The 21,825-nt window shown below is 43.1% G+C and overlaps 1 protein-coding gene across 2 annotated transcripts; it reads left to right on the top strand.

The window, feature by feature from the left end:
- Window positions 1-1,628: 1,628 nt before the first annotated feature.
- LOC128741381 (ras GTPase-activating protein-binding protein 2) lies at window positions 1,629-20,182 on the top strand. 2 transcript variants are annotated; one of them, XM_053837178.1, is made up of 6 exons: window positions 1,629-2,051; window positions 3,522-3,651; window positions 3,728-5,394; window positions 5,472-5,710; window positions 5,784-6,125; window positions 18,127-20,182. In XM_053837178.1, exons 2-6 carry the CDS (start codon window positions 3,554-3,556, stop codon window positions 18,145-18,147), a joined length of 2,367 nt encoding a protein of 788 aa, XP_053693153.1. In that variant the 5' UTR covers window positions 1,629-2,051; window positions 3,522-3,553; the 3' UTR covers window positions 18,148-20,182. The 2 variants fall into 2 exon arrangements, with proteins under 2 accessions (XP_053693153.1, XP_053693144.1); XM_053837169.1 differs by lacking the exon at window positions 18,127-20,182 and having other exon boundaries at window positions 5,784-6,367.
- Window positions 20,183-21,825: the final 1,643 nt, after the last annotated feature.

Genomic DNA, 21,825 nt, shown 5'->3' with positions numbered 1-21,825 from the left:
TTACTATTTTAAATGTGTCCACCTCATCATAACAACTCTTGCCACATACTGTAATGGGGACTTGATAGCTCATCAAGGTCGTATGAAAAAGGTGGAAACATTCGTAAAATATATTCATCAATACCGGTAATATATTTAGTAGAGAGCCTTATAGCGAATTCATAAATTAACCTGGCTCAGGTCGATTAGCACTCAGTTTTAATCGAAGTGCTGTCAAAGCGTTCATAAATTAACCGAGATTGCATCTCGGTTAAACTGACAGCATTCAGTTTGAAGCGCAGGTTAAAACTGTCGAGCATTACGGTTTACGGGTCGATCTGTCAAACTGCGCGTATCGTTCATAAATTTCGGGATCGAGTTAGCACGAACCCAGGTTAATTTATGAATTCGCTATTAGAGAGTCGCCATCTTAAACCGGAAATTCCAATCGAACAGAATCAGTTGTCAAAAGTAAGTCCAATCGAACAGGAGACTTGTCAAAACACCGATTAGAGAGCCCTAAAAAGAGTAACGACTAGAGAGCCTGTTAAAGATAGAGAGACGCCATCTCAAATCATGAACATTTTGTGAGCAGGTTTTTTTGAATTTTTAGCAGCTTTTTATGTATTATTCCAAATAAAAGCTTCAGAGAAAGATTCCTCTAGTATGTTGTTATTATATATAGCATCGAGAAACTCGAAATCTTTAATTTAAATCGCTGGTTCTCAAAAGAATTAGCAATAACAGACAACAGCAGCATAACTATTTACGGTACGACCAATAACTGTGGTAAAATTATCATGAAAAGGAATTATATATCCAGATTTTATAAAAGTAATTTATTTCAAATGTCTGTTGATCACAGAATAATCTGTGCGTGCGGCAACACTGACAGATGCAGCTGCATTGTTGCTAGATAATTTGTTTCAGATGGCGACTCTCTAAGGCTCTCTAATATTTAGCACCCGGGTAAAAGTATGTAAATATGCATAAATATATTTAATATATTTATTAAATTTGAAGTGATTCGCCCCGTGGTTAAAACTAACCATGCTCCCGAGCAGGGAGGGTTATTTTCGAAAAACCATCGTACTGTCAAATTTTAACCAAAAAGTTAAAAATTTCGCGAAATGCGGTTCACAGCTCAAGATAATTTAGTCACCCTATACTCGAAATGGGACGATGACAGTATAGTTGATCGATTTTCCAAGCGACGCTTCAGCGTGTTTGCCTTCTTCGTCGATTATCACTCTACCCGCCATTCCTCGTACGATAAAGTGGTGTGCGTGAGTTTGCTGCCGCAGCGTTGCCATCCCCTGTAAACGTATAAGTAATATTTTTGTCCCATTTTCGTTTTGTGCGAAAACTTTTCCAATAAAAATTGTTATATTTTCCTTTTTTCCGAATTATTGCGATTGTGCTCGTTTTCGTTGCATTATAAATATCACCATAAACAAGTGATTCCTTATTTTAATAAAGACTTTAATAAATCGTATCAATCTTGGAAAAAAAACCTCGCAACCCGGTCTGCCTTGTTCCCGTCCGATCAGCGAGTACACTGGTGTGCGTGCCATCGAGCTTCTGCGTGCCGTTACCTGTGTAGGTAACGACAAGCAGGCAGCGCACTGGCGAAGAACGAGTGGAGAACAAAAATTTCGGTACTGTGTAGTTTCTCATCATCCGCAGACAAATCCTTTTTCCTGACGGAAAATCCGACCAAAAACATCTCATTACAGCGGTAAACGTTAGCGTAACTGCGACGCAATAAGTTTCACACCCGGAAAGGCCGATTGTGTGGCGAATTTTTCCCGTTTTTCCGATTGAATTAATCGTTCAACGCGAGTGCGGCGGTAGAAGGAAAAAAAAGTGCTGTGTATTCTGTATTTGCAAAACCATTCATCCTGCCGAGCGTGAGGCAGCTCAACTAGCACAGAAGCAGCAGCAGCAGTGTAGTGAATAGGCAAAGAAGGCGGCGCACCGTCCCGGTTTCATTGTGGTGACAAATAGGAAGTGAAAAGGGTTTCCGTAGCAGCCAGAGCCAGCCGGACCAGTTCTTTCCACCAACGGCGCAGGTAAGTTTGCGGGGTTTTCCATCGGCGGAAGGTCGACTACGTTCCGTGCCGTTCCGATCAGTGCCATTTTTCGGGCTATTTACACACACATGATGGATGATGCCATTTTTAACCTAGAATTTTTGCCCCCCATCGGTTGGTGCCACAGCCACAGTGCGTGCGTGCGTGCGGAAAAAAACAAGGAATGAATGAACGAGAGTGCGAGACTGAGATCGCAGGTCGGTCAGTCGGTCGCTGCGGGGGTTTTCGAACGGAGTTTATTGACCGTACAAAATGGATCTCGCGTCAAGCGAGATGAGCCAAAAATCCACGTGTAGATTTGCGATGCTTCCCGTGCGCTGGGCTGTGCTGTGCTGTGAGGACGACGACGACGACGCCTGTTCGTTGTTCTATCTCTAGTCTAGGAGGAGCGTGAAAAATGGGTCTCCTCCACCAAGCAAAGCAGCCAGACGCCATACAAAAAACGACGTGAACACCAACGCGAAATTGGTACTGATGTGTAGTGTCAGTGTGTAATATGTATGGTAATATCTGGATTCGGAATAGTGTTGGTGGAGGTGGTGTAGCGGGCGAGCGGCCGAGTTCATTGAGTCTGTAGTGGAGTTTTGCAGACGCAGAACCGCACGCACGGCAACCGATTGCACGCGAGCACACGCACACAGCCAAACACGGGTAGCGAGCGAGCGAGCTGTGCTGCGAACCGATGGGGCTTGCACTGGGAGAAATTTGCAGCGATTTTTTTCTAAGTTAAAATCGTATTTTGGTCTAAATTTAAAAAAATAAAATCAAATGCTAAGTTTTTGTACTAATTTGGGTTGGATACCAGTGCAATTGGAATAACTGTTTGTGTTTGTTAAACAAGCACTGAATATTGAAGACGAAAAAGCTTTCTTATTACGACGTAATTTACAGCGTGGTAGAATGTGAAATCACAGATATAGACAAATTTAGTTACCTACCAACTTGCTTTCTTAAAAATTGTTTTTACATCTCACAAGGCTGATTTACAATTTGTTGCACTTTGTTCTTTGTTTGATAAAATATCAAAAAGAAATTTTTTCAGTTATTGTTTGTGTCTATGGTAACTAATAACTTACCGGTAATTTTGCAATCTAATATCTAACATAGTTGGTTGCTTTGTTTTTCTAGTTACCTAGTTGTTCCTCGCATTGTGGACGTGAAAAAATCAGTTCTTTCTCTGAATTTCCGGGATTTTACGCGTTGTAACGGTTTGCTCGATATCTCCGAAAGAATTTTTTCGGTCGGCGAATACTGCAGCACAGATTTAATAACATAGCGTTAGAGTTTCGTTGCAATCCGCTTCAGGAGACATGCGACGGATGTACGAAAACGAAACCTTGAAATTTAAAAAAAATATTCGGACCAACAGGAACGTGGGTTTTTTGGAACCACATGAAAAGCACTGTCTCACAGTCCTATTCTAACAATCAGTTTTTTTTTCCTTTTTAGTAAATCAACTCCTGACAGGTAGTTCTTGGGAAATGGTAATGGAAGCACAACCATCGCCGCAAAGCGTTGGCCGCGAGTTCGTGCGCCAATATTACACCCTGCTGAATAAGGCGCCGGACCATCTGCATCGGTAAGAACACTTCCCCCAGTCGGCTTTAATGAATTCTCAACAGAATGGCATTTGACGACTTTCTTTTCCTCCGCAGTTTCTACAACAACTCGTCCAGCTTCGTCCATGGTGGGCTGGACTCGAAGAACCAGGAGGCGACGCTCGTCATCGGGCAGGTTCAGATCCATAACAAGATCCAGCAGATGAACTTTCGCGATTGCCATGCCAAGATCAGCCAAGTGGATTCGCAGGCGACCCTCGGCAACGGCGTGGTGGTGCAAGTGACGGGTGAGCTGTCCAACGATGGTCAACCGATGCGTCGCTTCACCCAGACGTTCGTGCTGGCTGCCCAATCGCCGAAAAAGTATTACGTCCATAATGACATCTTCCGCTATCAGGACGTGTACTCCGACGACGAGCTGGATGAGAACGAACGTTCCGGCGGCGAGGACGAAGCTGACGTTGACAACAGCGCTGCCGTCGAGAACCCGAATATCCCTTCGAACGTGGTAACTCCTGGCGCGACGGCTCCCATCATCGGTCACCAGCCGCAGCAGCAAGCACCTCAGCAGCCGCAGCAACAACAGCAGCAGCAGCAGCAGCTGTACTATCCCCCGGGGGTAGTAAGTGCCCCTGCGGGTTTGATTCCCAACTACGGTCAACCGCAACAAGCTCAACAACCCCAGCAGCAACCTCAGCAACAGCTCAACGGAGTTCACGACGATTTGCTTAAACCGGTTCCTCCCCAAACTGCAACGCATATGCTGCAGTCCTCCACCGGCCATCCTCCGGTTGGCCAAACCGTACCCCTGCAGGCCAATCCAATCCTGCAGCAGGTTCCCGGTTTGACCAACACCATTCCCACGGTTGATTCAATCCAGCATCTCTCCCAACAACAGCCGCAACAACAGCAAATTGTTCAGCAATCTCCCCAACAGTACCAACCGCAACCCGTTCCACAACAGTTACCCACCCAAACAACACCCCAACAGCAGCAGCAGCAGCAACAGCAGCCCTCGATCGCGCAATTGCAGCTTTCGGATCCGGAACCGAGCCTGTCGATGAACGAACTGGACACTACGGTGTCCTCTGTAAACGACCCAACACCGGCGGAAGCGAGCGACTCTCAAGACCATCATCACCATCACCATCACGGTGGCCATGTCTCTTCCGACCTGTCCGACCCGCACCAGTCCTCGGTACAACCCATGCAGCAGCAGCAGCAGCTTTCCAACGAACCCAAAACCTACGCCAATCTGCTGAAGTCCGGCGGCGCAGGTGTTGTCGGAACTGGACCGCTAAGCTTTGCTTCCGTTTCCTCCCACCATCAGCAGCAGCAGCAACAGCAGCAACAACAACAGACACCGCCATCACAGCAGCCTCCAAAATTAACCGGAAGCTACATGAGCGCATCGGCTGGCCGGCAGACAGTTATGTCTCCCCCGCCTTCCTCGGGACTGCAAAGTTCCATCACGAGCGGCGGTCCAGGAAGTGCCACCAGCGGTGGCAGCAATCTTGGCGGTCTCGGCGTCAACAAATACGACCGTCAACCCCAGCAGCAGCAGCAGCAGGGCCAACAACAGCAACAGCAGCAGCAAGATTTGGGAGGCAACCAGAATGTACCGATGCCGCAGCGCGTTCCGAACCAACAGCGACCAATCCGCAGCAATGGAGGACCACCGTCCAACAGTGGACCGAACTCCTACAAACCGCAGCAAGATGGTCGCCCGAGCTATCAGCGCAGTTACAACAACGATAACGAAGGTAGGCCTTTCGACGACCCTAATCTTACCAGAAAAAAAATTTAATTTAACTTTTGCTCTCTAACTTTTGTTTCGTAGATCGTCGTCAGAACAGCAGCGCTCAGTTTGGCGACAACCATCAGCTGTTCCTGGGCAACATTCCACACCACGCAACCGAGGAGGAGCTGAAGACCCTGTTCAGCCGGTACGGCACGGTCGTTGATCTGCGCATTCACTCGAAGGCGGGCCAGAAGATGCCGGGCGTACGAGCTCCGCCAAACTACGGTTTTCTGACCTACGACGATCCTGCTGCGGTGCAAAATTGCCTAGCTAATATGGTAAGTGGCGAATGCTACTCCTAAATGACCCCCGAATTAACGATTACGTTTGTTTTTTCCCCTCTCAAATTAGCCACTGTACTTCCCGGAGAATTCACCGGACGGTCAAAAGTTGAACGTAGAGGAGAAGAAAACGCGAATGCGCGGTCCGGGTGAGACGGGTGGTCGCATCGGAAGCAACGGGAACGGTGGTAGCGGAGGTCCGCGTGGCGGTCCGGGTGGTCCCGGCAGTCAGCAGCGGGGCGGTCCCGGTGGCCCACCGGGCGGTAACATGAACCGCGGTGGATCCGGCCAGCGTGGTTTAGGTGGAGTCGGTGGAGGCAGCGGCCGCGGCGGCTATCAGCGCTCCGACAGGGGTAGCGTGTCCGGAGGTGGTGGCGGCGGCGGCGGTGGTCAGCGGTCCGGAAATGGAAATGTAAGTAGGATGGCGGAGGACGGGGGTTACGGGAGACGATACGATTGATCGACAGTATACCTACCTCGGTGCGAGACAGCATTTTGCTGAATTTATAGAACAATATTCCAGGTTTTGTAGACGCAGTTTTTTTCCGTAAGCCTGCGATCATTTATTTTTACAAGTTTCTCTTTGTAACAAGTATTTGACACAAATATCTATTTGTTAAACATCATAACATTTAAATACATTAAGGATGAGTTTTACAGCATTACATATTATAACTGTGTATTATAATTGGTTCCCTCGCTACGTCCAGCTTGTATATCAAATCTTTTTATCGGCTCCTTTATTTTGCTCAACTAAAGAAATGTTAAATCATTAATTCACGCGGAGACCAAAGTGCACCGGCATTGAGAACTATAAATCTTGAAACCAGGACACCAAAATTCTTCAGGCCGATATCATCTATTCCGTTAAAAACAATGGAAAAAATAATGGATGAGCATATAAAGCCATCAGATTTAGTCAAATATCCTTTCAACCGTAGACCGTAGAAAGCAAATCATCAATAACAGCAGTACTAACTGTTGTGAAAAAAAACTAGCAAAGTCTTTTGAAGCGAAAGATATTTCACTACTTAGCTGCCTTCCTTGACATAGAAGGCGCATTTGATAATCCATCCCATAATGCTATGATTACGGCTATGGCGAAACGTGGTCTCGATAAATACATTGTCCACTGGATTAGCAAAATTTTATCAAAAAGGGAGATATTAGTAAACCTTGCAAGCTCATCATTCATGACCGAATGCAAATTGCTTGAAATTTAATTTCATCATGGTGTGATGGACAGGGTCTCAACTACTCAACTACTATCATACCATTTACGAGAAGGAAAAATTTTACTTTAAACAACATCAGATTGAAAGGAACACTTGAAACTTTCAGATACTGTCAAATATCAAGACCAACACATCTAGACCAAACCGGAAACAAAGCTACAAATGCTCTATGGACATGTAAAAGAATTTTTGGTAGGCAATGGTAGGGTGGCCACAGACTCGGGAAAAGCGGGAAATGCGGGAAAAAGTCAGGAATTGGAACCTGTCGGGAAAAAGTCGGGAATTTGGTGAAAATTGCTATAAATCGGGAATTCATGAATTTCCATAAAGATATTCAAGTTGACTTCGTTGATAGAATCTGGGAGACATGTCGACATCCCTGCAATTCTGAGACAAATGAATCTTTAGACCTCGAACGTCAACAGTATCAACAAGCACCAGAAGAAAACAGGTCGGAGTTTCGTTGATTTGCTCGACATAATACGGAGAGTCGTGTTATGATCCACACATCGATTGGCAGGGAATCTAGTTTGCTATTGCCGGAGAACGTCTCCCAGATCCGGTTGAGGATTACCTTGCAGAGTACTTTGAGAGTAATGCAAAGCAACATGATGCCAGGCCACTTACCGCATTCAGTTAGGTCTCCTTTTTTAGGGACTTTGCCCAATATGCCCTGCATCCAGTCCATAGGCAAAGTTACGGTTTCCTTATCTATTTATATAAGAGGCTTATGTCTATACCGAAAACCAGGTCTCTGATAGTACGTCATAAGAGGCATATCGGTAACTAGAAACAGATCCCTGCTTTCGTAGCAATGGGTTGTATTCTCAGTCATCTCACTGGTCGATTGCTCAACTGGTTGACTAGACTGCTCGATTTAATTGCTCGACTGGACTGCTTTACTGAACTGCTCGACTGAACTGTTCGATTCGACTGGTCGACTCAACAGCTTGATTGGACATATCGACTTGACCGCTTAACTGAATAGCTCGAGTTCACTGCTCGAGCGAACTACTCGACATAACTACTCGATTCGACTGCTTGACACATTTGCTTGACTTACTACTCGATCCGACTGCTCGACTAAACTGCATGATTGAACTGCTCGACTCAACTGTTCAACTCGACGCTCGACTCAGCTGCTCGATTCAACTGCTTGATTCCACTGCTCGACCGGACTACTCAACTCAACTGCTCGACTCGAATGCTCGAATGAACTGCTTGACTCAACTACTCGATTGGACTATTCGAATCGGCTGCTCAACTCAACAGCTCAACCCGATTGCTCGATTCAACTGCTCGACTCGACTGCTCGGTTCAACTGCTCAACTTAACGGCTCGGCTGAACAGCTTGATTTAACTACTCGATTTGACTGCTCGACTCAACTGCTTGACTTCTGTTTGATTCGACAACTCGACTCAACTGCTCGAATAAACCATTCGACTGGACTACTTGACTCAACTGCTCGAATGAATTGCTCGACTCAGCTGTTCGACTTAACCGCTCGACCCGACTGCTTGACTAAACCATTCGGTTCGACTACTCGACTTAAATGTTCGATTTGACTGCTCGACTGGACTGCTCGACTTGACCACTCGATTCAACTGCTCGACCGGACTGTTCGATTGAACAGCTTGATTTAACTACTCGACTAGACTGCTTGATTTGACTGCTCGACTCGATTGCTTGTCGCGATATCATATGGTCAGTGTTAAATCAGACCGGGCCAAGTCGTAAAATGTTAAAAAATGGCTTAGGCCATTACAAATATTTTATAAAGTTTTTGTCCTTCCGGTATTGGCCCACTGAAGGGGAGGGCGAAAAAAAATCAAAGTGAATTTTTTAATCGAGCAAAAAAATATGGGATTTAAACATTTTTATTTAAACTTTAAACTTGAAATCCAAATCTATTGTTGCTTTTAATGTATAAGGTTTTATCTTCCATGCAAAAATCAGTGAAAAAAGACAAAAATGAAAGAAAATGTTTTGAACGATTTTCGGAAATTCTATTGTTCGAATTTCCATTTCTGTATAGTACAAGAAGGGTTATCTCAGCTCGTACACTCAGTTTTCGACAAAAATGACAAAAACTTAAGTATGATTTGCAATGGCCTTAATGATAGCAAACGATCAAGAATTTTCTAAGCAACATTTTACTCTAATCAGACTACATAAATGTTGCTGTTTTTATTCAGTTAAATAAAATCCAATACGCCCATAAAAACTATTTGTTTCAGTTTCCGGCTATGACTCTTTTATGTACAACATCTTAGAGCTATATTATGCAATATAAGAACTCAAAGAACTAATACAAAGATTAAACATCTTCGCAAACACTGGCCAATGGAATGTATCCGCAGTTTTCGGAATTCTGAACAGACATTTACTTACTTACTTACTTAATCAGCTCCAGGCCGTGGTTTCCTCTGCTGTACGAAGAAGTCGTCTCCATTCTACTCGGTCCATGGCCGCAATTCGCCAGCCACGTAGTCTACGTAGGGTCCGCAGGTCGCCTTCCACTTGATCGATCCATCTTGCTCGCTGCGCGCCCCGCCGTCTCGTTCCAGTCGGATCGTTATTGAGAACTTTTTTAACCGGGCAGTCGTCCGACATCCTCACGACATGCCCAGCCCATCGCAGGCGACCGATTTTTGCAGTGGCAGCGATGGGTGGTTCCCTAAGCAGCTGATGCAATTCATGGTTCATTCGCCTCCTCCACGTTCCGTCTTCCATCTGCACTCCGCCGTAGATGGTGCGCAACACCTTCCGTTCGAAAACACTAAGGGCGCGTTGGTCCTCCACGAGCATAGTCCATGTCTCATGGCCGTAAAGGACTACCGGTCTAATCAGCGTCTTGTAGATTGTTAACTTCGTGCGGTGGCGAATTTTGTTCGATCGCAGCGTCCTACGGAGTCCAAAGTAGGCACGATTTCCTGCAATAATGCTTCTTTGTATTTCTCTGCTGGTGTCGTTGTCTGCGGTAACCAGTGAGCCCAGATACACGAACTCTTCTACCACCTCGATTTCATCACCGTCTAAATGAATTCGGGGAAGGAGGTCAGCATTCACTTCTTTAGAACCTCTTCCTTTAATGTATTTTGTTTTCGATACATTAATGACAAGTCCTATCCGTTTGGCTTCAGCTTTCAGTCCGATGTACGTTTCCGCCATCCTCTCAAAGGTACGTGTAATGATGTCAACGTCGTCAGCGAAACCAAGAAGCTGGACGGACTTCGTGAATATCGTGCCACTCGTGTCTATACCCGCTCTTCTTATCACACCCTCCAAAGCGATGTTAAACAGCAAACATGAAAGCCCATCACCTTGCCGTAACCCTCTTCGAGATCCAAAGGGACTCGAGACTACCCCTGATACTCGAACAACACACATTACTCGATCCATCGTCGCCTTGACCAATCGCGTTAGTTTATCCGGAAATCCGTAGTAGTGCATAATCTGCCATAGCTGATCTCGATCGATCGTGTCGTACGCCGATTTGAAGTCGATGAATAAATGATGCGTGGGCACGTTGTATTCGCGACATTTCTGCAACACTTGCCGAAGCGCGAAAATCTGGTCCGTGGTGGCACGGGCACCCATGAATCCCGCTTGATATTGCCCCACGAACTCCTTTGCAAATGGTGATAGTCGACGACATAAAAGTTGGGAGAGTACCTTGTAGGCGGCGTTCAACAGTGTGATTGCGCGGTAATTGCAACAATCCAACTTGTCGCCCTTTTTGTAGATCGGACACACGATGCCTTCCGTCCACTCCTCCGGTAGTAGCTCATCCTCCCAAATCTTAACAATGACCCAGTGTAGCGCTCTAGCCAGTGCGTCACCACCGTATTTCAGCAGCTCGCCGGGTAGCTGATCAGCCCCAGCCGCTTTATTGTTCTTCAGCCGACCGATCTCTTCTGCTACCTCCTGGAGGTCAGGGGCTGGTATTCTGTCGTCTTCTGCACGTGCTCCAAGATCTATTGCCATATCGTCACCTCCATGTTCAGCTACATCGCTGTTAAGGTGCTCGTCATAATACTGCTTCCACCTCTCGGTCACCTCACGTTCGTTCGTGAGAAGATTACCGTCTGAGTCTCGACACATATCGGCCTGCGGCACATGGCCTTTGCGCGAGCGGTTTAACTTCTCGTAGAACCTCCGTTTATCGTTAGCACGGTACAGTTCTTCCATCGCCTCGCGATCCCGATCTTCCTGTTGGCGCTTTTTCCTCCGGAAGACTGAGTTTTGCCTGTTCCGTGCTTGTTTATATCGATCCACATTCGCCCTCGTACGGTATTGCAGCATCCTCGCACGTGCTGCATTCTTCTCCTGCACTAATTGCTCGCATTCGCCGTCGAACCAATCGTTTCTTCGGTTCGGATTCATTGTACCTAGTGCCGCTAGTGCAGTGCTACCGATGGCGGTCTCTTTCCAACCATCTTCAAGAGTTGCTGCGCCAAGTTGCTCTTCCGTTGGTAGCGCTGCTTCCAGCTGCCGCGCGTGCTGAACAGACATTTATATTTTCCGGATCGTAAGGCTGCAAAAAGTAACGTCGTCATTCATCAGCTAGATAGTTGATCCTGGCTCTCTAGTCCTGCTTACAAGACTTCTTAACAGCAGTCCTCCCCAGCTTGGCGTATCGTTGACGGGCTGCTGTCTGAGCAAGCTCATTACTCTCGTTTCCGCAGTGTCCAGGCATCCTGAATAATGAAACTTTGTTTTGGCGGGAAATTTGATTGATCATTATTTGAACTTCCACTTCTGTTTCGTGGCAGAATCGACGAATGCAGTAGAGTGATAGTTTTGATCCTTGAGCTTTGCTCTGCAATATACACAGCATATGTTACCTTTATTTTATAACGGAAAAATGAAGGAAGTTTCTCTCGGGAAAACCTTGAATCCGATCGGGAAAAAGTCGGGAATTTTTTTCAAGAAGTTCTGTGGCCACCACGGCAGCAAGCTCCAGCTTCAATAGTTTCCTTTTCTCAGCAGCCGATGGATACGACCCGACCGGGAACTGCAGACGTGCACGAGTCGAGCTTGACTTTCGCTTGCCCTTGATGTTTTCTCCTTTGCCGTGTCCAGACAATAAGATGCCAATAAGATGTTGGCAGTAGCTCAGCTAGCGTTTGAATAATGCTGTTCGTCGGCTTACCTCGTGTTATGTACCAGGGCAAGCGACAAGAATCGGTCCCGCCTATTTTTCATGGTCCGTCATTCCATCATCTACGTTGAAGAAAATGGAGCATTTCAATTTCAGTCTGAACCAAAGAGCGAAGTTACCAGTGAGTCGTTCACCTTTTGCTGCCAAAGAAAAATCTGGTTCATGTTCATTAGTTTAATTTGCCGTTTCAAACGTTTCGTCTGACATCCATCTGGCAAAGCGGAATGGAAACGTCCCGCTGGTCCGCAGTTTGCTGGGAAAGCAAAATTACGTGCGTCCATTAACCGGCAGTAGTTATTTCGCAGCTGAAATTCTGGATTTATCCGTACGCAGGCGTGCAGATCGTGTGGTGACGAGAAGACCAGTTTGCAGCTGGCTGTCCGTATTTGCTAAACGTTCAAGCTGCTGTTGTATTGCCCAAGAAAAGTGAGAAGAATGCCGATATTTCTCTTGTAACTTTGTTATAGTAGAATTAAATGGAATTTTCCATCGACTTTCTCGTTGATTCCTGAATTGTACCAAGACTTGTTCGATAAAAGTTGGAAATTATTCCAACCAATTACAAAGCGACAATTTCTAGTACAACCGAGTTAGAGTTATTTTCAATTTTTCAATGACGCGCTCGCGCATTAAAAATCAATAGTTTTCTATATTTTCAAAATTTTCCAAACCGATTTCCCGATCAATTGGTGTAAATATCTTGGAAATATATTGAAAGTTGACTGAATTATAAGCCGAAGCGTGAAAACGCGTTTCCACTTTGATGACGTCATTTCCAACAACCAATCACGAAGCGAGAATTCTGGTAAAACATAGGTTCATTATTTTCAGTTAGTTCAGCATCAAGAATCCACACTTTTCTTTATTTGGGTCAATTCTTAGGTTTTCCGATCGATGGGTGTAAGAATATTAGCGTTCAAAACCTGGCCACTTTTCGAGAAAGTTTTTTTGGAATGATACCCTATCTTAAATCTTGTCGTAAGACGTAGTCCTACGTCAAAAGAGTGCTCTGAGGATCAAACTATCAATGAGTCTCTTTGAAGGTGATCTCAGCATTCTAAAAACTATTAGTATTAATCGACTTGTGTGTTGTTAATCTGAGCGGTAGCTTAGAGTCTGCTTACTCTAGCAACGAGAGTCGTAAGATTCAAAACACGTGTAATGAAGTAAATGCATTCTTTGGGGATAATTTTACTATAGACTCTGAATTACCTGCGATTCCACCACCGGAAGCTGGGGCTTTTCGTTTTTCTCCGTGTAATAATCTCGATATTTCATCTGCTATATTATCAATTACTTCTAATGCAGTTGGTATGGATGGTGTAGCCTTAAAGTTATATAAAGCTGATTTTACCGCACATAATGACTCCGATTTCTTATCTGTTTAATCTGTTTATTTCAACTACTAAATTTCCTCGAGCATGGAAGATTGCAAGAGTTATTCCAATCCATAAAAAACCTACAGGAAGTAGTTTGAATAATCTTCGCCCAATAAAAGTATCCTAAGCTCACTGTCTAAAGCTTTCGAAAAAATCCTTAAATGCCAGATCGTAACCAGATTTAACCTACTCAGTCGTCACCAATCAGGTTTTCGTTCAGGACACAGTACTGCCTCATCCCTACTTAAGGTGCACGATGATATTCATAAAGTTATTGATAGAAACGGAGTTGCTTTTTTGCTTATGATTGATTTTTCCAAAGCCTTTGACAGGGTCTCTCACGTTAATCTACAGAAGAAATTATCTCACCAGTTCGGATTTAGTCGTGAAGCTGTTTCTCTTATCAATTCATATTTGACGGATCGTACTCAAGTGGTTGACATAGAAGGTCAGATTTCTGATCCCATTAATATACTGTCAGGGGTACCACAAGGGTCTGTGCTAGGTCCGCTTCTATTTTCTTTATACATGAATGACCTTCCATCTGTACTAGAGGCCTGCATGATTCACATGTTTGCAGATGATGTTCAATTATATCTCTGTTTAATTGATTCATCTGTTGAAGAAATGACCGATTTAACCTTCCGTTACCCGCGCCAATTTTTGTAACGCGGATACTCGCGCATTGTATTTTGTACAACACTCTTTATCTCGGAATATCTCGGAATCCTGGCTATATAGAAAGTTACTGTCTTCAGCAAAGTTAATCAGTAGGCTAAGACCTTTCGTTTGAGGGATAGAATTTTATAAGTTTGTTATCAGGCCGCGCTAAGACCCGCTGTAAATTGAACATCTTACAATTACGGCCATATACAAGTTGCTGCATTCGGAAAGATCCTTTTATCGTTCCTAAATGATGTAGCATTCTATTGATTAAATTTTTTTCTAGCAGTTATCATGTATTCTTAGATATTTTTCACATAAAACATCTCATCACATAAAATATGATAAAATGTCTGCTGTTGGCAGAAAATAGGGCATCTGTGGTTAGAAAGTAGGGCTGATGTGGTGTTTTGATTTACTTGGGCAGGATTGTTATAAAGTTTATGCACAGTGATGATACATAGTGTGAATATTGGATACTTCCATTCATCAGCCTAGCATTTTTGGTCCACTAAAACATTTTCAGAAAAAAACAGAATCTTACAAATAAACAGATTCCGTAGATAGAACACATTCAGAAAACTAGCCCATACACTAGCGCCGTGAAGTCACGAAATTATGAACTTTTGCACACCTGCGGAATGACCATCAACTGCTGAATAACTTTGCTGTATATAGAAACCATTTTCCCTTTTGAAGAAATAAGAGAAAATTCCAGTACGGACCTAGTGCGGTATCCCTGACACGCCGCTTGCATCGTTTCTGCGATTTCGGTTCAAGCTCGTCTATTTTGCTGAACAGTTTAAAGCATTAATGTATTAAATAATTATGTCATTTTGTTCATAATAAGTTTATTGAAGAATACATTTTGGTTTGACATCGATCTGTTACTTTAAAACAAAATAGCATCCAAAAATCTACAAGTGTTGTACAAAATACAACAGCGCGAGTAACGGAAGGCACGATTTCGTCCAAAGCGAACGCCATTCTCGGTTTCGTCCGTCAGATTGCCGCTGATTTTGAAGATATTTATGCCTTGAAAACGCTGTATTGCTCTCTTGCTCGCAGTGTTCTGGAGTATGCCGCACCAGTATGGCCACCGTATCACGCCCAGGGCTTCGACCGATCCTTTTTTTCTACCGCAGTCACGCTAACGCACATTCAAGTTCACACCGTCCGTTTAGAGTTGGAATACGAACGCTATGCAGAACACAACTGGCAGTTTACTCAGTCAAACGCCGATTGCACGCAGCAGAACGAACGCGTTTTAAAACTTTTTGACATTTTCGTTTCGATCAAGTTTACCGTTTGGAGCAGCGAATGACTGCAAAACAGTCAAATGACTGGCAATCACCACGCAAACGAAAAGCAGCCGTATCGTATCGTATGATTCAATACTACAAAAAAACAACCACTACATGTACATGGAAAAAGTCGGTCGGACTCCGTCCAATACAAACGAATATTTTGCTTGCGTCCGACCGACGTCCGGGTGACAAACTATTACTGTGAGCAGCCGATTTGGAGACAAAAAGAGAAACGAAAAAATACGTCACCGTATGCTTCCAGTCAGTTTGCAGTTTATATTCTCAAAGCGCAAAGCAAAACGGGAGATCGACTGTTTGCTTTTGCCGAGATGTCGCCTGAATTGTAAGACGGCAGCAGCGCAAGCGGCAGATTGACTGGATTCAAAAAACAGTCAAAAGATCGTTCAAAAAGCGGAGTTTGAATGCGGAAAGTTCGATCCCTTTTCAAGCCCTGCTCACGCCAGTAAAATTGAATGCGTTCAACGGGCATTCATCCCGGGCATTCAGAACCCTCTACACGTTACTGCTTATGAAAATCGTTGCCGGTTAATAAGACTCAGTACGCTAGCAGAAAGAAGAGTTTTGTCGCGAAGATTATTTATTTTCGACTTACTAACGGGGGCCGTCGATAGCAGTTACCTCCTGGAGCAGTTACTTTGGACCCCGACGCATCGGACAACGTATGGCCACAATAACCCGCTTCATGCTTGTTGTAGGCATTTCTATGAAGTAAACCATTTATTTGACTTTAATATTAGCAAAAGTAGGTTTAGAAATGCAATAATTAGTTCAGAAAATTAGATCAATATGAGTAATGCTAGTCTGTATTGCACTGAAGACTGATAAAGTTTGTCTGAAGTCTGTATTGCACTGAAGACAATAATAAATAAGATGGCGTCTTTTCATCACATGGTCCATCGAATGGAATCGCTGCCCCTCGGTAGCGAAGTGAGACAGATTGGAATGGACTACATTTTGGAAGTTGCTAGGTTAACTGGTTATAGTAGAAATGCCATTCAAGCCACTGTCAACAAGAAAAGTAAGATCCAGTATACGAAATCTTTTACCACGCTCACTCCGGTAACAGAAGATCTGAAAGGGGGTGGCTGGGGAATACGATACGGTTTTAACAGATCACCTTCGTCCAAAATTAAAAAGATTTGGTTTGAATAATGTTGACACCAGTAGAAACAATCAAATCAAAAATAGATTGGGGTCTACTAAAGATAAAATTGAACTGTTAAACAGAGCAAAGGTTTACAAAATTGCTTGTAGCCACTTTGAAAAAGTTTACATTGGACAAACTAATTGGAACTAGGGTATTCGTTTTAAGGAACACACGGCTAATGCTACCCAGGCTAATAAAGACGCAGGAAAACGGATACCTTTCCATTTTAAGTCCAAAGTAGCGGAACATGTATTCGAGAATATCTATCCATTAGTTCCTGAAAACATCCAGTCTTCTCAGCCCAATTAATACACCGTGACCCAATTAATACAAGTTTATTTCAAATCTAGCACGACTTAGGCCGGAAGTCCTTCCCATCAAATCAAATTCAATTGCAAAATGACTCTTTGGGTAGTCATTCCGGCATTCCTAAAAACTACCTACCTTAATATAAGATATCGATGCTTCTTTACTCAGATCGTCAAAGCACTGGAAAAGGCTGTAAGTTACGGTCGAAATACGGTATCGACAGAATATTTGGAGGGTGATGGTTGAGGAGAATGCTGCCAAGACGGACGGCCTAGATGCGCAGTGCCACACGTCAGAACGTGGACAGACACAAACAGACGAGTTCGACGGTGTAACAAACGGGGAAGAGGTGCCCTCCCCGGCGTTAGGTGAAGTTAAGGACGCCATCATGAAAAAATAAACCGGCTGGGAAAGATGGTATCGGAGCGCAGGAAAGATGGGGTTATCTGCCCGATCTATAAAAAAGGCCACAAATTGGACTGTGACAGCTATCGAACGATCACCGTTCTCAATGCCGCCTACAAAGTGTTGTCCCAAATCATTTTCCGCCGACTATCACCAATTGCAAACAGATTTGTGGGAACTTATCAAGCCGACATTCGTCGAAGGTTGGTCTACAACGGATCAAATATTTACACTGCAGCAGATTCCTCAAAAGGGCACGACCTCGTAGCATCGTTCTGCGCAGCCCGCTCATGAAACCAGCAGTTCTTTTGTTGCATATATCAAACATTGCTGCACTATTGATTGATGCAATCGCAGCTGCTTAATAACAACTCAATAGCGAGCGCTCTTCACTGCCTAAACCTCTCACGTTTTGGTCGTAAATCGCGAAAAGTTAGCGGGTCACATCCTGCCTGAAAGAATGGGAATGTAGTGGAAAGGTGGATGAGGTAAATTATTGCCGAGAGAATGCTCGATCGGTTGCTAAGCGAAAGCTTACGACAATTCGATGATAGTTATGGATGGTTGCGATCACACAACCACGCACATTTTGATAATCGCCAATTACATGAAAGGCCCAACCTACATCAGGAAGATTCGCATCCAACTCAAATCTGTGATAGTACCTTAGAAAACTTAAGGAAAGTTAAAAAAAATCTACACAAAAACTTGTATTGTCTATCTTATTTTTTCGATCAAACTTTTTTCATTCAACTAATCGAAATTTCTTCTCTATATTCCAGTACCACCAGTTGAATCGTTAAATATAGTCGCTTTTTCGGTAGAACACACAACTACACACATTCACACACACACACACACACACACACACAGAAACACCTAAATGTTAGAGACCTACATTAAAAACACACAAACACCCACACATACACGGTTACTTTAAGGATTCAAGCTTCGAAAGCCGACAGCAGTACTATTCAATGTGTGAATACAAACTCTATCGCCGCGTAAGCGAGGAAAGTGAAAAATTATACTGTTTAATTAACTGAAAAACGACTTAAACAGAGCATAGATGAGAAGAAGAAAAAAACAACCAATTTAATCAATGTGACATTAATATAGAGAAACAAATAAAGTAATAGTTTTGAAAACATCGCGTGACGCATTTCATAACCGGTTTAGAACGAAACTCAAACACAATAATTTCTATACTTAGAAACAAAGATTAAACAAACAAACAAAAAAAAATGTAAGAAAAAAAAGAAGAGACAAGTGAACGTGTGACTTAGTATGTACACTACTAGGCAATATTTAGCACTTTTTGAAAAGAAGCAAGCGCTAATACCAGATAGGTTTTTTTTTGAAATTAATATGAAAACAAGCTGCTTTAAAGGAAAATTAACGGAACTATGAGAAACTACCATTTACTTCATGTAATCGTATTTTATTTAAGGTACATCATAGCGAAACAGTTAAATATATTCCAAATTAGAAGAGGAACAATATTTGTAAACCTTTTACCATGGGTTGAAGGAATAAACCGAAAGAAGCGACACAGCCGCAGAAAACAACAAAAAAAGAGAGAACATTTCACATACACGTACACATACACATCAACAGCTGACGCAGTTCCAGTCTGTATTTGCCAAATACACTTTAAAAAAAAACCTCCACACTTTAAACCTCTTAGTTATTATCCCTCATTAGGCTATGTCCCTCTTTCGTTTTGCGTAAAACTGCGCAAACCAACCAACAGACATAATCAAGCGCCCGGGCGATCGGTGCTCTACAGTTAAGGATCTCTACTTCCTGCCGTGTCGCTAGTTCCCCGCCAATTTCAACCCTTTTCCACAAATTCATTCTTCCTCCCTTCACCAGTGAGATTCCACATTCGGTTCCCTTGACGTGAGCTTAGCTGTGTCGAGGCGCAACGCGAGACAAAACAGGCGTGAGATAGCAAAAGTAACAAAATCGACAAAAAGGAATAAAAAAAAGAACTAGACGTTTTCTTTTAATTAGTCCCCTATCTGTGTTTTATATAATAAACTATGCTTAGTAACAAACGCTTGTTAGAACGAGCGTGAAAAGTAAAGTTAAAAATAAGAAAAACAGTAAAAAAGCAAACACAAAAAAAAATGAGAACTTATCCAAGGTGGCGACTAAAGCGCGCAATTAGATCAAAACAGTTTAGAGTTACAATTAAAAGCAAAACAAAACAAAAAAAAAAAACAGAATAGAAACAGAAGCGATGTGAGCGACAAACAAACAAACAAAAATATTGCGTAACAAAAATGAATCACATTCTGCAAAGCAAACCTAGGAGAAATCTTCTAACAAAGTGAGAGCAAATTTAGTAAGACGTACATAAACTACGTTTAGATAGAACTGTCATAAATATACTACACCAAGTAAGTTCGTTTAATTTTTACTTAGGGTTTAATTTATAACTTGAACGCTGAAGAAAAAAGGTAACTGAATATTAGTACAGTAAACAGTAGAATTATCAATTGAAAATAATACCTTTAAAAAAAACCCGCAAGGAAAGCAAGGGGCAGTGGAAAGTGTACCAACAAAACAAACACACTCACACACATACACGCATTAACACAAAAGAAAACAGACACACAAACAGGCAAACACTCTTTGTAAACTGCGCGGAAGGTGTACGAAAGAAACAGATTTCGTTTCGTTTCTTTCCTCCCCGAATGACGGAGCGCGGGCGTCGACAACACCGGAATATGTACCCCCTTCCCCCCCAAACACTTTAACCCGCAGCCGATAAAAGTTATCGATGGAATAATAAGGAAGCAAGAGCTGAAAAGAGAAGATTAAAAAAAACTGAAACTGAAACCATCCACAGAGCGCTCGCTTCTTTGCTCCACCGCACCCACCGCACGGATTCGGTGGTGAGAGCACCCGCATATCCGAAGGCCACTGGCTGCATGCTAGGCGCAGTGTTACGGAGGTGAGTATTCCTTCTGCTAAAGCATAATCTCCATGAAGTACTACCGTCAGTAAGCCAATTCATAAAAATCGTTGCCTTGTTCTATGATGTAGGTAAATATATTTTGGAAATGGAATACAAAAACAAAGAAATCAAACGACTAGGAAGGCACAACGCAAAATGGCAGTTTGCGACGCATTCAAACGATTTCAGTTCAATGTTTCGGAAACAAAACGTGATCACCTTGGATACGATCAAACAACGGCAGTTGCTTGCAAGGAGAGAAATCGAAGCACACTGTCGTTGCGTTGGTTGCTGGTGAGAAAAGCAAGCTTTGGTGTACTACCCCATTGTGCTTTCGGAACCTTGACCTTCTATTTCGAGATTCAAACCTACGACGACTGCTTGGTTAGGCCAGTATCGTACTTCGAGACTAGAACGTTTGGTAAGTATACGTAAATAGTTTACTGTTACGTATGATTCAAATCATGAAATGGTCAACAGTAGCATTCTTGAAGAACATAATTCTCTAAAATCAAATTCCGTAACTAGGGTAGATGCTCCAGTAGTTGTGGTAACACCAGTAATAGTGGAAATTTAAGTAAAATCCATTGTGTGACGAATATCGGAACCTATTTCCAATTTTCTTTATGCTACATTGTTCAATTTACATTTAGTGTCAAATTCATGTATATTATACATGCTAATTTATAAAATTTGATACAGAAAATGTTAATTCTTTTTGAAAAGGTCAAAAGGATGTAATTTCTTAACAATTTGGTAACTAATGGTATGATTTTCATAACAATATTTGCCTACTTCTGGGATTTCAAAAAGATGAGTAAGGCACCATGGTGACTATAATGGGCTTTGATAACACAATCCATTCAAAATTTTCACAAATTTATGTTTTTTTTTCGTAAAATATTACATCCTCCAGTATAGGAGCAACGAAAAGATACTTGTTCCTACAATAGAGTGAAATATCATAGTAAGCTTTGAAATTATACCTAACTGAAATTTGACATTTTCAACCAGACCGGTTCGGATCATTTCCGAGTTAGTGCTACGATACGAAGTTTCATTGAATTGAATTGAGTGTTTTTTAATAACTAGTCAAATCCAGCAGGGTGAGTAAAGTTTATCGAGACAATGTTAGTATCTGGTAAGCAGTAGGTACGTGTTTACAGGATGGGAAAACAGAAATCAAAACGCTGCCGTAAAACGCATTTCTATGACGAAGACAGATTGCAGCAGTGCATTGAGACCATAAAACGCGGCGAAAAAACTATTTACAGTGCCTGCAAGGCCTTCGAGATTCCAGAATCTACTGCGCGGTTTCGTCTAAGTGACCAATGGAGTCACAAAACGACAAAAGGTCCTCCCACAGTGCTTCAGAAATCAGAAGAAAAAATCATTACGTGGTTGAAGCAGATGGAACGAAAGGGGTTTCCGGTGGGCAAACAGACACTTATGTTCAAGGTCAAAGAGTTTCTCGACACTAATCCGCGTCCAAATCCATTTACGGACAATCGTCCAG

The sequence above is a fragment of the Sabethes cyaneus genome, chromosome 1 (assembly GCF_943734655.1).
Source record: "Sabethes cyaneus chromosome 1, idSabCyanKW18_F2, whole genome shotgun sequence".
Taxonomy (NCBI): Eukaryota; Metazoa; Arthropoda; class Insecta; order Diptera; family Culicidae; genus Sabethes; species Sabethes cyaneus.
Note: the sequence above shows the minus strand (reverse complement) of the source record. Positions and strands in the feature narration are given on the sequence as shown.